General features: G+C 30.8%; 1 protein-coding gene across 3 annotated transcripts in view; it reads right to left on the reverse strand.

The window, feature by feature from the left end:
• The window catches only part of LOC130897966 (cyclic nucleotide-gated cation channel subunit A), a 224,062-nt gene that overhangs the window by 27,462 nt on the left and 178,815 nt on the right, over positions 1-17,785 (reverse strand). For all 3 annotated transcript variants that reach the window (XM_057806963.1, XM_057806962.1, XM_057806964.1), the window contains one exon: positions 12,675-12,988. In XM_057806963.1, coding sequence (XP_057662946.1) covers positions 12,675-12,988 — 314 coding nt within the window. The remainder of the gene's footprint in view (positions 1-12,674; positions 12,989-17,785) is intronic.

Here is a 17,785-nt window from a genome sequence, read left to right on the forward strand (position 1 = left end):
ATAACTGGTATACCACTGAAAAGTTTAATATTTGGTTGTTGCAATTTGTACTTCAAACTATGCAGAGTGTTTTATGAAAACAGTTTCCCTTGTGCTGCTAATTTAAATGGAAATATTGTATAATCGAAAATTAAGTTCTGTCTCTAAAGATAATTAATGCGATTTTCAAAACAATAATTACTAGTATTTCCAATTCAACATCCATTGATAATCATTCTCTATTATCCAGTTTCATTTTATGAACAATTGAAGACCATTTAACAACTTTCACATTTGCAAATTTATTGCTCTTGGCAGATGTCTTGGTCGTCATACGAATTACAAAGTAACATAACTTCGGCTTGTTATTCTTCCTGAATAATGCATTTAAATGAACTGTAGCAGATTGAAGGCGAAACCGAACCTAGCTAGATTTCAACGCTTTCGTTTTGCATTAACTTTGAGGATATTGCGTTGTACCAGTCATGTCTCTTAGTTTTCAAATGTGACATATAAAACTTTCAGAATAGTCAAAATATACTTTCCTCCGTTTTCAAGCGTTGTAAATAATAGATAATACAATTTGAAAATTAAATTAAGGCAACAATCCGAAGCAATATAGAATAATGTCATATATTAGATGATAACAATGAGACATCTTCGCAAAATACACAAAATTTATATCAATAAAATGACTTAATCGTCATAAGAAACGTAAATCGACTTGAAATTGAAGCGAAAATACTCAAAATATTAATATGATCTATTTTATCAATGGTTTAATGGTTTTAATGAAATCCATCGATAGTTTCTTTACCACATATTATTCAACTATATGTTAGTCTGATGAGAGTTTGAGCTATTCAATAATATTGCGAGAATTAATTTAATTTTCATTTGAAGCAGATTGTTATGCAAATTTTTAAAGAAACTCCAAAATTTCACTAGCACCACGAATAACAAAGAAGAACTCATTTTTATAGACCATCGAATAGTATTGAATTAAATATGATTTTATATAAAAATTTGTAGTGTGACACACTACGGAACTCAAGAGCACTACACTTGGGAGCGTATGAGATAGAAGACGAAGATCTAGGGCAATGACAGTCATCCTACATTCTGGATAAGAGGGATTAACAGATAAGCTGTAAGCAGGGGATTCCCTAGTATCGCACCAAGAAAGGGAGACACAATAGATCCTTTGGGTCGCAGTGTATATAATAAGTGCTGACGGCCGAGTGGTTGGGTTGTCGCCTTGGAGCCAACTTTGACTAAGAAATTTTTTGTAAAATAAATCATTTATATGAGCTTTATGCTAAAAGAGGTTTCAAATGTAAAATAGCTTCTATAACTCAATGTGACGCGAACGCCGCTTACAATCCAATAGCTGGTACGTCGAATCTCGTTAGGAACGTGAAAGAAATAGTCAATTGTTCATAAAAACCTTGTGAAGTTTTAATTTGAAACTATTTTTAGTCTCACAGAACTGAATTCTTTTAAAAAATCATACTTTATTGAAAAAATATCAGAAATTGAAAAATAAACTTTTGGCGTAAATCTTCGTACAACGTAAATGATAGACGCTGATGATGACAAAGTTGAAAAAGTATATTGCGAGCAAAGTTTTTAGGACAGAGCCCACAAATTTTGAGAAACTGAAAACACGAATAGGAAATGAGTTTGGATTAATCTCAGCCCAGTTATTTTATCACTTGTTTCAAATAACTTTGTTAATTTTCATTGTCTTGATGATAGGAAATTGAACATTGATATCAAAAAGAAATAAACAAATCTACAAGCCTTATAAAAATAGCCTTAAAAATGGCAGTACTACTATTTTATAAAATCAATGATAACGTCTTGTATATCTTAGTATTGTATGTTTCAAATTCTTCTTCAATTGCAGTTCGGAGGTCGAGAAGGGTGCCTGATCCTCTTGCAAAAACGCGGTCCTTGAGAAGACCCACAGGAAGAAATCTCAGGGTGTCAAGTCACATGACCGTGTTCGCCACTCAACGAATCATAGTCTTCCTATCCATTCTCCAAAATGAGCATTAAGGTCTCCAGCACACATAACGCGTAGTGTGGCGATGCTCCATCCTGCATGAAATGACGGATGTTCGCAAGTATTGAATCGTTGTCCATTTGCTCACTTAAATCTTCGAGTATTTCCAAATAACTTTGACAAGAAACGTGACCCTCAAAAAAGAAGGGACCCACAAGACCCCCACATGGATACCTGCCCACACACACACACACACACACACACACACACACACACACCTCAGACAGGCTTAATTCTTTTTCAATTAAGTCGTGAGGATTCTGGCGTGCAGTTATACCGTTCAGCTTGAACGTTGTTTCATCCGACCACAAAATGGAATGCTGGAACTGCGGATATTTCTGACTGCATCCGAAGTACCACTCGCAAAACTTCAATTGGCTATCGAAATTGACCGCGTGAAATGCGTCGTAAGATATTTGAAGTTCTGCAGATTGGCAAAATTTCTGATACGTATTTTCATGACACAGACAGGACTGTCTTAAGCACTAACATGTTTCGTTTTAACCTTTTTCCACAGCATTGACAGACTTATGAGCGTTACCAGATTTATACTGATTTTTCGAGAGCGGTGCTTGACTTATGTCGACCTCTGTATATAAATGACAAAATTTGATGTAGACTATTGCCAACCAAAAGCACGAATAAAACTTTGATCTTGCTTGTTTTTCTTGTGGGATAATAGGTATCGTCTCTGGAAGAATCATTAATTTAACGAAAATCTTTAAACTTAAAACATTATTCATGTCACCAGGAATTTGTGAAGTTTCTGAACTGTGAATTAATCGATAGCGTCTGGAAGACGGGGTACATGTTTAGTTTGTCTCATGTAGCAAAGTAAATTTGATATTGAAGAACATTTTTCATTGCAAATTCTATTATCTACCTTATATTTTTTTTTGAATGAATATGATCGACATATACCAATCATAAGCGATCTCTTTTTAAGAAATTGACATAAATCAACAAACAGTTCCATAATTACTGCAAATCTTATACGAGGGTTATTCAGAAAATGTTTCCGTCGGACGTATTATTCGAAACTACAAAAATTCCTACAGATCTATATTTTCTTAGATACCTTCAGTACACCAATATGAATAAAGAAAAATTTATTCAAGGTTAAAGTGAAAATTGTTTATCAACCTCTAGTTTAGATCAAACTACAACAAGTTCTGCATCTACCTATTAATTATATCAACAATCCACATGACTTCTTACCAATAACAGAACCAATTCCATTGATTCCACCACAGACGTTTGACGGCATTGACGGAATTTCAGATTCCCTCTACTCCAGCATAGAATATCAACCTTTCTATATTTAATCGTATATACAATCCTTTCAAACACGCTACATTCAAATCACTTACCAAAAATTTTTTTCAATGACATAACTATTTGTAACTACGAAATTATCTTTATCTCGTTTAATATGTGCAGCGTCACTTTAATTTTATCGTGGAAGCAAAATTGGAACTTCTGATAAATACCTCCATTATCCGAACAATTTCAGTTCAAATCGAACTACAACGATATAGGATATTGTTAACTAGTCTACTTCAGTTCTTCAAAGATGTGCAATTTTGCTGAACAAATGTGTGTTCATATTTAATTGATGAACCTTAATATAGTATAACCGCTCTTGTAGGAATGTTTTCCGTAGCCGTGTATGTTAATTACAACACAATTACCCTCAAACAAAAAAAGGCTACTTATGTTTTATAACAATCCTTGCTCAAACATTAACATATTGAAGATATTACAGGTATAGTTATATACTTATCCCATCCCGTGAGAATTGGAATTAAATGGAAGCTGTTACAGTTTTTTTTCACTTTTTGTTATCAAACCTAAGCTTTACATTATGTCATCTTTTTTTTATTTAACCATGTAAAAGAAATAATTATTACCTCTTATTTATTTACACACTATTTGATATTTTTGATTCCGTTTTTATTGTCGGGTATAACATACCATTCGGCTTGTTACGTTATTCTTCAAACATTTTGAATATTCCTTTGTTCACGTATTGTGGCCCAGTAGTCACTTCAGATTTATTTATTCTATAATTCAAGTTTTTAAAGAAATTACTTTGTTGTCGACCTCCCACTCCATTCGAGAAATTCAATAAAACCTCGAAATAGATTCGAATTCTTCATCTATCTATCTACACTACACCTATTAAAGTGAATTTTAGTAAATTTGTGGGGATTTTTCCCTACTCTTCTCTTTTCTTGCATTTTCAATTGTGCCCACAAAAATTCTGGTTATTTCTATGGATTATATGATGAAGATGATAGTTTTCATATAAATTCGTATTTTCTATTAATTTGAGGAGCAGAACGAATCGAACCAATTCCTGTTGGGTTATATTTTAAAAAATATAAATTCAGTACTTCATAAGCTCGGTTTATTCAAATTTGTTGTTTCTATTCGTTCCTTCCTCAGTAGTTTCTATCTGCGTTCCGGTTTCCTTCCTCACTTTATGTTTTTCCAGCAGCTGCCAGGTTGGAGTTTTAACCACACCATAAGGACTCAGCCGGTTCACCACAAGAAACAAATTCAAGTCAACTCCAATATCTGGGAATCCAGTTGAGGAATGCAAACATCCCGGATTTCCATAGATAAGTCCCAGTCTTATCTTCAACATATATAAATCTGAGTTGTTTTTAATTTATAACTGCTTTTATTCGTTGTGCCCTTTTGTATACGCAGGTAATGCGAATTTGTTATTTTTTTAATAAATTTATTTGTTGCTGGAACTTTTTTTATTGTTCTTAGCAATAAATATTAATTTGGATAATCTTGTCCGAGAATAGTTTTAGTTAAATTGATTTTTATATTTAATTCAATTAATGAGGTGTTTCCTGTTTTTCAGTCTTTTTATTAATTTTTAACATCTTCCTGAGGAGGGGTCTCCTGCCGGGCAGGTTAATGTTATACGGTTTAAATGCTCTAATTCTCTCCCGACTCTCTTAAATGTTCTATTAGATAGAGGCGGCTTGGAGGCAAATTTTTAGGATGTTGATACGAATTTTGGTAATTATACGGTTTTCTTTTTATGTGTTAATGATTGAAGACAAGCTCTTCCCTTATAGATTGTACAGGGAGAACCGTGACGTTGCATCTATAAATATTTTCGTGTCCTCATTCAAAGCTGATTTTCTCGAAGAGTATTTCCATCAACCCTCCAGTCCCAGAGTCCTTGTGAACTATTATCTAGGATAGCTTCAAGAAGATGACATCTCCGCTGCTATAATTTTCTCGCCAGAAGCATTTTCCGCGTAGTCTAGTAATGGTTAGGTTAGATTTGTAAGTTATTCTGTAAGTTATCCACCCCTTACTTTTTATTTAGACACTAGCGAGATTTTACTTGTCAAAGGATTGAAAGTAGGGTTGAAATTAAAGAGGTCATTCGAGAGTTTTTATATTTATGTATGGTAGCCAAAATAATCAATTTGTTTCATTTTTTTCCACGCAGTGTAGAATATTCCTATAGGTTGATAAAAATTGAAACAACTTTTGATCAAATTTAAATAAAGTTCTGGTTCTTTATCAAGGGGAAACTTTTATAAGAATGTTCGGAAAGCTCCCTGAATGTAATTCGTACAGTGGATAACTTTGTAATTACAATTTAGGCCAAGCTTTTAATTAGATTTTAGCATGCTTTTATGGATGTTTAAAGTTTAGAGCGAATTGATTTTCGACTATTAACTGCTTGGATTTAAGATTTCTTCGGACCTTACTCTATGTAATACTGACATATACACGGTCACCAAATTAACTTCTATTTGCAAATGTTAGAAAGTAATTCCACTGAATATATGGAATCCTGGTGATCGGCCCATTTCTGTAATTACAGTATGATACTGTATACTTGAAAAGAAGCATTTCTATTTTGGTCCCTTTTTTTTGCGAGTATTGATGTCCCAGAAAATTGAGTTCAAAGTTTTTATATGGAATACTCTGTTTGAAATACATGATATTTATCTAAATATTATGTCGTTTTCTAGCTTATACATTAACGACATTAAGATGTTTATGTAGTAAAGAACAAAGATTATAAATCGTAGAAATTATATTTGATACACTCTAAAGAACGTCTTTAACCAAAATAACAGTTAAAAAAATTAGTTGAAAGTATTTATATGAATTGTTTTATGTGATGCGTAGCTATGTTTGACTCATCCGTTGAGCGATGTTGCAAATATTTATATATTGAAGAAACAAAGATATTTTTACGAACAAGTCCAAGACATAGGCCGTGAAGCCGGTCTGTCACGACGTGGCGACCCGTTTGATATACAGCGGAATTCGTTTAATGATTGTTTTTATATGCGATTTGTTTACATTGTTATGTTTGAACTAATTTCTAGGATGGTCTTGTTATTTATTTATTCTAGGAATGTCTGTTTTTACAAACAGTAATTGTACCATTTTGTGAATCTTTATCTTAAGCTCTGTTTATTTCGCGTATGAAATTAATACTCCAGCTACATGTGTAGCAGTATATTTCCGAACTTATTACAATTAACAGTAAGCAAAACATATAATCTGATATTTACGAAATCAAAGAAAAGCATAATGCTTACAGTAATTTTAAGGATTACCATCAACGCAAACAACCACATTCTTTCTTTTCTGTAACTCGTTTATTTTGCTGAATTTAACAAGAAGTACAAGTTATCCACACTCTGGACTTTCTAGTCGAAGGTAAGAAATACTTCGAATATGACATCTATCTGTAAAAGTAGCAAACGTTCCAGTCTCAAGGGAACCGACCAAAAAGGTGGAAGAATCTTAATACATCTTTGTACTGCATTAATAATGTGTTAAATGCGAGTCTGTAACACGTGCGAGTTATATTCCAAGAAAATTGAAGATTTAGAAGATTCTAGCGGGGCTGTAGACAATACCTTTCTTTATCACATCAAAATCAAAATCTTCTTAGATTATATTAAGATGGTAAAAGCACCATACAAAAACTTGTGATAAATAAGTTGGTTTCTATAGGGAAACTAATTGTTATATTTCTAAAACTGTTCCTGAACTCCACACGAATAATTCGGATGAATCACACCACTAAAAAAGGATTTCTGGTTGAGCTACTCCTAAGGAGGTTGAAATGTGTATAGAAGTACGTCAATTTTAATGTTACGCTTTTCCAATTTTGTGTTTAGGTGGAAAAATGAGAAGTAATAAGTATTTTAGCGTTTTTAAAAATTAAATTTGGATAGAGGTGACAGAAGGGGATGTAGGTTTGTATGAAAGTCCATAAATTTTACAAAGCTGCGTAGTAAAGTCAATGGAAATGCTAGCATTTAATATAAAAACTGAATTACATTGAACAATACACGCGTTTGACTAAATTAATTAGTATTTCGAGTTTTATTGTGTTTTTATAGATCTCATTTGCAACTGATTGGGAAAATCTGTCTCTTGTGGCAAAAATTACGTATCCAAAGACGTTTTTCATGTTCTGTAATCCTCGGGGAATGTCCAAATATAAGACGACGTATTTGAATGTCTTCATCGTACTATTTGAATCAAGTTTCACTTCTCTCGTACCAATAATACGCCAACGTCAACTTTAGTTAATAAAAAAATGATATGGACGTACTTACCTCAAGTAGAAACTCGTGAAAAATGATTCTGGAAAATTGACAATTAACTGCGTAACTAAGAAAATTTCGATAAAATCATCTAAGATATACAGGAGTAGTATAGTAATTTTTGTGTAGTAGATTCTTTATACTGGTTCTGAAAGTATGGGAAGAATTACATTTGATAATTGATTAAATACGATGTAATGATTTCAATCTATTTCGATAACATCATTTTCCACAACATTATATACAAGAATGAGGGACATTTTTAAAATAAGAACCGATTGCGTACTACGTCAAGTGTCGTCAATTTAAGGTAAGCAACTTTTTGTCAATCTTTCACGTCTTTGTTGGTCTAGCTGTGAAATTTCTTCGTGTATCGCCATGCCAATCAGAAGTTTCCCGACTATGAAATTCGTTCAATTATTCGGGTTTTAAATGTGAAAAAGATTTGATCATGGAAGACGACATATCTTAAAAAGTTGATGAGGAAATTCGCATACGGTTCTGACTTAGTACACTTTCATCTGTCATAATGACAACTAAATAGAAATTGTTACTGATTAGTTTAACGGTCAGGAGGAATTTTCAATAATAGGAACCAAAAGCTGATGCCTTGACTTAACAAATGTCCAAATGTTAATGTATGTTGAAAAGTGAGAAAATGTTCATATTTTAGTTAATAATTTCTATTTTAGTCCATTAGTTATTATAATAACTCTCATATTGGTATATAAATAATATATTCTCATTGATAATCCTCTTTCCTTGCAGATTCACTAAATATAATTTTTGAAGTGAAAATAAATTTATCGAAAAAGATAACTCTAAAGTGGATGAAACATCTCTGAATATCCTACTTCTAGCAAAGCGAATTTGGTAATGGAGTTTTCTGTAGGCCCCGTCTTACGTCGGCTTTCAAGGTAACAAAACGGATATTAAAAAAAATCTCTTACTCTTATCGGAAATGATGCAGTACAAGAAAACAATGTTCAGTGTGAGGCTCAGCTTCGATATGCCCTATGCCCTATTTTTCCTCATAGCGGCATGGCGTTAGCTCGAAATTCTTTTCCAAGTCAGTGGAAATTAACCTGATTTTTTAAGAACATGATAGCTTTCAATTTGAGATAAATTTGCTACACTCTGGAAAGTGGCCATGAACTTTTTCGAATGCTTTATCTTTGTGTGCATCTTTGGACTAGTTGGCTTGTTTTGTTTTGTGATTACTTTTGAAAATAAGTTTCTATATAATTATTCACTCAAGAAACTATTTGTTTATAGTATGTTTCAATAAAGTATTCTTTATAATTCATAACAATTTATTTATTATTTTGTATATTTCCACATTGTAAATGCGAATGTCTATTTAATATAACAAAAGAAATGTGCGATAAAAGTGATGAGACAGATTTTATAATTTACCAAAGCTATTACTTTTTGCAGACAATTATATTGTACTCCTGGGTGATTATACAGTAGCGGAGAAGTTGTTGCATCTCAAAGAATATCTTAAGATGTGAGAATGAAAAAAAGGCTATTGACAGGTGAAAACCATCATGGGTGAAACGAGCCCCTAAGCCACTGCAGCAAAAAACAGGGGAGGTAACGACTCTGGTAGGTTTACAATACAGGCAGGGAGAGGATTCGAAAACTATTCTGTGAAATCGTGGAGGAAACTGTCATACAAATCCTTTGAACATTTTATTAATTCAAACTTTGATTTTTATGGGCATATTTCTACATAAAAGAATTATTCTCAGAGACCATCATCTAATGTTGGACGGTTATGATTTGTGAAATCTTTTTATTTTTTATCATAATTTTACAAAATTCCATCTCTTTGATATTGTTATCGGGAAATATTTTCTAAGTTATTTGTACTTTAAAGCAACGTTAACTATTTCGTTTCAGAATATTTCGAGCAGTTTTATCATTCACATAACTTGTTCAGCAATTTGTTAGCTTGAACAATTATCCCTCGTTTCAGTAGTAGTACGAGCATTTATTTTCTCTATACCAACTATATTCTATTTACATATTTTCAAATTATATAATAGTGTACTTGCATGGTTTGAGAAAAAAATAGTTTTGGATAGTTTATGTACAACTTTCATTATATTTTTTCTCAATTCTTTGACCAATATTTATAGAGAAACATTTTTCAGTAGTTTAAACATTTCAGTAAGGCTGCCACATTTCTTGACGTCATAGGTTTAAAATGAACAGTGCACATATGATACAAAGTAAATACGACAGTTATTCTCTTGGTTATTCTAAAATACTCATTAATATTAAACTTTGATTAATCTGGAAAATGATAAAATCGTGTTTTGTGTCAGGATGTAAAAATACCAAGACTAAAATACCTGATAAAGTTTTTTTACGATGCCAATAAATTCGAAAATACAACAACAAAAATGATTTGAAAGTTTTGGTCGTTTTGACGATCCTGCGAGTAATTATTTTTGTTGCCAGGATCATTTCAATGTAAGTTAGATTCAAATTTAATGTATTTTATTATTTTATATTGATTAATTTTATATATTAAAACTTATGACGTCACAAATGAAAACCAATGAGAATCGTTTTCTTATATAGTTGAAAATTTCAAATTTTTGCAATTTTCGATCAAATATTTTGATATCGTTTTTTAACTTGTAATTAAATATTATATACATACATATGGTATCCAATCGATTTGTGACATTCCAATCGCCAATGATTTTTCTTCAAATATTTTACATATTTCGTTAATAAATCATAGTGGCGCAGTTGTCTTTTTTGTTTTATACCTAATTTAAAGTTCAAAAAGAAACTAATGTGTTGTCAACTCATTCTATTTGAAAAGTTTAATGAAATATCAGTCTCGATTTCAAAACATCCTCTTTACCTATAACGTTTACCGGAGACAAGGACTAGTAAATTTCTGATAGTATTTTATATTCAACACTTTTGATAGAGACGTCATCGTTTCTATAAAAAACTATATCAATGCGAGTTACATTACATTTCTGGAACTAAGAAGTTATGTAATTTCAAATTTTTTCAGCAAAGTCACCAAATGTTTTATATTATTTGCCAAATATGTATTTGGCAATGTTGATTAGATAAAAATTGTTTTATATTTGTAGTACAATTGCTTATTTTTTCTATTTTATGGAGTAGTTTAGACTTAACACTTTTTTGAAGAAACCATTATTATTAGACAGTGCTTTTGGGTATGGTAAAAGTTGCAAGCCATTCCAAATTATAATTTCTCTCTACAGCTCTATAATTATCTGTTGAAGTTCAACTAATTCTTTCGTATTATCTAACTCTTTAGAGTTTTTCTTTTTGGTGAGATCTGTTTTATGTCATCTGTAGAACAGAAATTCAAACATTTAACTCTAGGCATCCTGTCGTATATACTTCTTTACGAATTAAATTAGGATTTTCGGCGATTTTCAATTTTAAAAAATTCATATCAATTAATGAGTTGGAGATACAATAGGGATTGTAAGGACTTTTCTTATTCGAAATATTGTGAAGAATATAAAAGAATTAATTGTTTGCAAAAAGCATTTTTTTCTGGTTTATTTAGTTTTTCGTTGTTTGAACAATAACGTCAAAAGATATCAAGTGTCATCTTATATTTTTGTAATCAGAAACACCTCCCGGACTTTTTAAATAAAATTATGAATTAAAAATAATTTTGCAAACGAATGCCCTGCACTAACATACTCGCTGTAAATTTTTGTAATACTTTGCCAACTTCACATTTTATATGTCGTGCTTGGAAAGCTACTTTCTCTAAAGAATCTAATTATGAAAAAGCAGATTGGCATGTTACAAAGGCAAGCATAATAATGAAATTGGAAAAGGAAATAACGACCATACTTTAGAAATTGATCTTTCTCTATGCACAAAAGATACCTGCAAAGTAAAATAATAGTATAAATACAAAAGATAACAATACGAAGCAAATAAAGATTTCCGCAACAGTTAAAACAGAAAACGATGAGTTTAATAATGAAATAAGGTCTGACAAAAGTTATGGATCATGTATTTGTTTATAGAAAAAAGTTGAATAATTTTTTTGCCTAAAAACCACTGATTCTGAGAAATAATGATTTTGAAAGTTATATAGTTAAATTTGCCAAAGTTTCTAATAGCTCAATTCTACAAGAAGTTATCACCAACAATTCTAAGAGTTGAAGTTTTGATCTTTATAATATTCTCACTTTTCCAAGCGACGTATGGGATGACGTTTCTTTAACGTAGATTCCCGGATAGTCCTATTCTTCGTCTCCTTTTTGTTTCCATTCTTGGTGGATGCAAATAATATTCTTACAAATTTTATACATATTAACATTTCCCCCTTAATACAGAACTTTGGAAATTGATTACAACGGTAGGCAATGGACATATAAAAGGTTTTAGATAACTATATATCTAGTATTATCATTTTTTATTATTAGTGGACTATGACATATTTATGTTCTTGGTCCACGATTTATGTTGATGGAACTTTAGACCAAAGTGTAAGGTTTGTTATGCAGTTTTTTACTATTCATATAGTAGTTAATGGTCATTACATAACTTAAGTTTTGATAATTTTAACTGATAGGCAAATGTCTACATATTATGCCTACCATCTTCAGAGTGATTGAAGTATGACTGTCCAATGAAGTCTAATAACTGTTTTCTTCACTCGTAATTATCCTTCGGTTTACGTTATTCTCCAGATAATAGATAATGAAAACCATATATTTATTTGCCGAGATACATAAGTAAGTTTGAAGAAAATGGCCATAAGCAGTGTTTCATTTCATCATATTTTCGCCATATTAAATGGCATATTAAATGGCGTTTAAATAGTGTCAATGCTACTTCGGTTAGTACTTTCTCTTATGATCTTTCCGCAATTTTTTGTCTTATTCTTATTATAGTACTCGTATAATATATATTATTACTCGATAAAACACTCATTGTATAAAACTATCTCGAATGAGCTAAATCGAAAAATCTTCTGAATAATTTACCTGTAATCTCAATTTAAGGACTAAAGCTTCCAGTAGACCTGGCTCGCAATCCTGAAAAATTCGGACTTTCCTAAGAGTATCCAGATGTACCCTGATGGCAATTTCCGCTTTTAATTTATCTGGCAGAGCCGACAAAACCCTTTCCTCATCTAAAGCGCCGCTTTCTGCCCACGTATAAGCAAACCATCGTATCACGCGAGCCTCCAATTCTCTTCCGACTTTCCGAAATGCCATGTACTGTTTGACGCCGTCCATCCGATTCTGAAAATCTACTCGAGCCACGTTCATATTTGATATCATGGAACCGATGTTACCTGAAAATGAGAAAATTATACCATTTAAAAAATCATTTCTTTCAATACGTCGGTTGTATAAATTAAATTCGATTTTTACATTCTTAAAATTTATTGACGATATATATTTCAATTATTCAATATTTCTATCAACGTCAATTTGAATATTGAATTTTGAATTCTATGAGTTTGAAAACTAAAATTTATACAAGCATATATATATTTATTTATTTATTTATTTATTTATTTATTTATTTATTTATTTATATATAATGAAATGCTGTTCGTCAGCCTCGCTGAAACTCGAGAACGACTGGACTGATTTCGCTAATTTTGGTTTTGAATTATTTGTGAAAGTCCCGAGAAAGTTTAAATATAATATAAATAATAACTATGAAAATGCTCGGAATTAAACAAAATAACAATTTTGTTTATCCTTGATATTTTGTCACAAATTAAATTTCTGAATGGAACTATAATATTTGACATTTGACAACCAACTAATATGTCGATCGATACCTCTGACAAAGAGTGCATCTTACTATCTTTGTGAGTGACGATTATCGCTATGTGCGCGAAAACTTTCTTCACTTTAATGATCCTTTGTGATAGTGACATTTCAAGTAGTGTGCTTTTTTTATTGATCTTTTGTGATAGTGACACTTTACTGCTAAGTGTGCTAGAACTTTTCTCACTTTGATCAATTACAATTTACGATGCCGAGGAGAAGACGACCTGACTTAGATCATCGCTGTCAATTAAATATGCGAAAAGTTACCTCACGTGCTAACCGCACTGATGACCAGAGAGAGGCAGATTTAAAAAATAGTCGTATTGCTATGTCACAATTGCGAACAATCATAAAAGGAAAAAACAAAGGAGAGGATGTCTTGATTCCGCGTATACCGATGATTCCAACGGGTTTACCATTCGATTTTAAACGTTTACAATTTTCGGTACTGGCCTTTGCGATGACCATAAATAAATCGCAAGGCCAGTCGTTGGAAGTTTGCGGAATCAATTTGGAGTTTCCCTTTTCGCGCATGGAAAATTATATATCGGTTCGCGCGTTGCAATACCTTCATCTTTGTTTATTGTCGCACCACAAAACAAAAAATACAGTTTATCAGAAAATTTTAATTTGAATAACAGCCTGTATCATGTGTGTCTGTCAATATCAAATTGAAACCTTATAAATAGCCAGAATTTCAATAAAACTCCGTTTTGTAATTAAGCAATATCATGTGTAATTAATCGAAAATAATAATAAATCTTCATTCATACCGAGTATTTTTTTTTATTTGTATGTTGTATGTTTATTTTATACAAAACTCTTTCATTTATTGATTGAGGCGGTAAGAAGTCTGCTGGGTCAGCTAGTATATAAATAAATTTGGTTATAGTTTAAATAGAATTAGTGTTCAAGAAATTAAAATCCTTACATATATTACATAAAAAATTAATTGAACATTCTATTCAAAAATTATCACTCTGTTTCGTTTCATATCCGTTGTAAAAAGAAAATTGAACAAATTTAGTAGCAAAAAGGTATGTAAATGAAATTAAAACTAAACATATGCTGTATACAGTTATGATAAAGTAATGCACGAAATTCATAAAACATACAATGTTTATTTTTGAAAATAATGCAAAAAAACGTCAGGTGAGAAAAAACTGAAAAATCATATAATTCAAAAGATTAGAACACAGTCACCTAGTTAGAATATCTGCTTTCTTCCAATTTATTTAATTAAGTAACAGTTTCTAATTTCATTCTTACAATTAGCGTCATACCAATTTCATTCTTATGATTCCTGAAAGAGAAATGATAGAAATTTTAATGATGGCTGGTTACGGTTTGTTATTTTGCTGTTATTAGAAGACAATAGTAAGACAATTGTAAGAAAATATGTCAACACATCAATTTAATGCCTAAAGGAGTGTTTTCTAATTTAGTATCATTAATATGCATAATCAAATTTTCAAATATTGAAAATTTCATTTTGTTGCACGAATTACATGTGTTTGATTAATATTATTTTGGAGCCTCTCTCTCTTTCTCTTTCGCCCTATAACGTTAGAGAAACCTCAGAATGAAGAAGAATCCTTCAACGTATTTTTTCTTCTGGGTGAAAATATGAATGCCAATATATATTTCTAATAAACACACCCCAGTAGATATCTTATGTTATCGGGGGTTATTGTAAGGGTCTTTGACATCTAGTTTTCGATCATACAGAAAATTTATGGTTTGATGCTTTTGAGAAATGTCGAGACAGATTCATATCGCGACTAGAAATACTTAGGTTATGTTTTTACTTTCCTCAATCATTCACATGAATTAATTTATATTTAAGTAAACATATACAAACTATTTTACAATTTTTGGTAAATGAAATACTTTTATTTTGACATGTATTGGTCCGGAATATATATACAAGGTGTTGATTTGAAATTATACCTCTATATTTCAGCACTGCTGCCTCAGAATACATTGTTATTGCAAAGATTGGGATCCTTTTTCAATTCTTTTATAAGTTTTCTTTAAAAATAAATAACTCTATTTTTAAAAACAGACTTTGACGTCCTTTTTTGTTAATTCCGTATATAAAATTCATAAGGCTACCTTAAATAATTGCGATATCTGACTTTTCAGCATTCACGTGAAATATTTAGAAGAACTGTTAATTTTAATGTTTCAAAAACACTTGGTGAAAATAAATAAAGCCTTTTCTATTACATGACGGTATATTTCGATAGTATATTATTTAATGAGTGACTTGGGTTATGACCATTATCGCAATTTGAATTTTTCATCTATGACTTTAATAATAAAGACGAAGATACCAGACATTTACAAATTTTGATAATTGAGAGAGAAATTCTTCATTCTCAAAAAATTATTATAATTTGTAGACAAAAGCTTATAAAAACTAAAAATTTAACATAAAAATAACTAAATAAAGATAGAAGTGAAATGAAATTTCAATATACAGAAATAAACTACAATGAGTTACTTATAACAATGCTAAGAAAATTTCTGTTGTATTAACTAATTTTGTTTATTAACAAAATTATAAGTAAAGTTTGAACAAGAAGTAAAATGAATATGTGGAATTGAATTACGCGAAGTTATTTTTTTTGTGATTCCTGCATATATGTTGTTGATGTATTAACTGATTCAGTTGTTTTATAGCTGTATAGTTTATTTTCAGTATCTTTCTTATTATTTTCGGAATCAATAACTTCTCTCTCAGCCCCAGTAGTTGATCGCCAACTGTGTTTCAGTGCAGTTATATCCTTTTCAGCATCCACTAAATAATTAGTTTATTGATAATTAAGTTACTGATTAGCGAGGAAAACAGTGCCCTGTTTATAAATTACAGTCTGGTAATTTTAAATATGTATTAATGCCAATTATTTGTTAGTGATATTTTCGATTCTCAAATTCAAGCAACATTATCGTCAGAGATATAAAGGTACAATTAACTGTGGTATAAAAATTTTCTATAATATTGAATTTTCCGACAATATCTTATTTTATATTTGGTACATTGATCATAAAACTAGGTATGTGATCTAAATTTTTAATTTGCAGAGAGTGCAATTCTGCTCAAAGACATTATAATGCTCATTATTAAAGTAACCAAAAATAAATTATATAATTGACTGCAAGATAAAAATGGATTAGTGTGAGATCTACAAACTTTGTCATTAGATATTTCTCATAATGATTTTTCGCTGTTTTAGCTACATCTCTCTCGTTCAAAATAGTATATAATTTTGAATAATTATGTACATATAAAAAATTATACACATTTTTTTCGATTTTGCCGCAACGATTTGCAACATTGTATATTTAAATTTTATACGAATATGTTTTTGATGCTGATACATCCAATGAATTTGTTTTTATGTCTGACTCTCAATATTAGTTTTATTAAGCCAAAAATGAATTTAAACATAATTTAATTTCACACCAAAAAGGTACTATTTATAAAACTCGATAATGTGTACAGTTTTCGGAATATTTTGATTTGAAAATTACGAAGTAATAACCTACTGGTATAAAGTATTGATAAAGTTATTAATTATCATTATTATTAATTAGTAAGCATCATGTGAATTGAACATTTTTTGTTGCGTAAATGAAAGCCCATCGATAAAACGGAGACTAAGTTTGAATTTCTGGAATCGTTCGCGATATTCATATTGAATACACTGTTTACACCATCACTACACCAACGCTAACAATTACACTGTTTGACGCGCGTTTCGATAACCAAGTTTTCGTCTTCAGAGACTGAAGGTAAACAGTTTACCTCTTAGTTTTTTTAAAAGAAAGATAAAAATTGACTTTTCGACTAATTTTAAAACAGAAGAGACATAAAATCAAGAAACATTTAGAAGAATAAACATATATAAAAGGTCTAAGGTATTTTTGCTTCTTTTCATTTTAGTATATCACCTATAACTTTGTCCCATGTTGCTTTAGAACTACTTTTTTGCTTTTGCCTAATTTTGCGTCCCATTTTTTCTTCACTGGTCTTGACTCAATTGTTTGTAAATGTCCCCGCTCAATACCTCATGTCTTTGCTCAATGAATTCCATAAGAGACGTAATTTCAAGATCTTGTCATTTTTGGTCATTTATTAATTTATCCTTTATTGTTAAAACTTTCACGTGCCTCAAATATTCCATCTCTGCTGCTTGAAATGTACTTTTTTGCCTATTAGTGAGAGACCATGTTTCGCAGCGGTAGGTTAATATTGGTTGGTAAATTTCTACTTCTTGAGACTTCTCTTTTATTTATTGGGC

Source organism: Diorhabda carinulata, chromosome 9 (assembly GCF_026250575.1).
Source record: "Diorhabda carinulata isolate Delta chromosome 9, icDioCari1.1, whole genome shotgun sequence".
Classification (NCBI taxonomy): Eukaryota; Metazoa; Arthropoda; class Insecta; order Coleoptera; family Chrysomelidae; genus Diorhabda; species Diorhabda carinulata.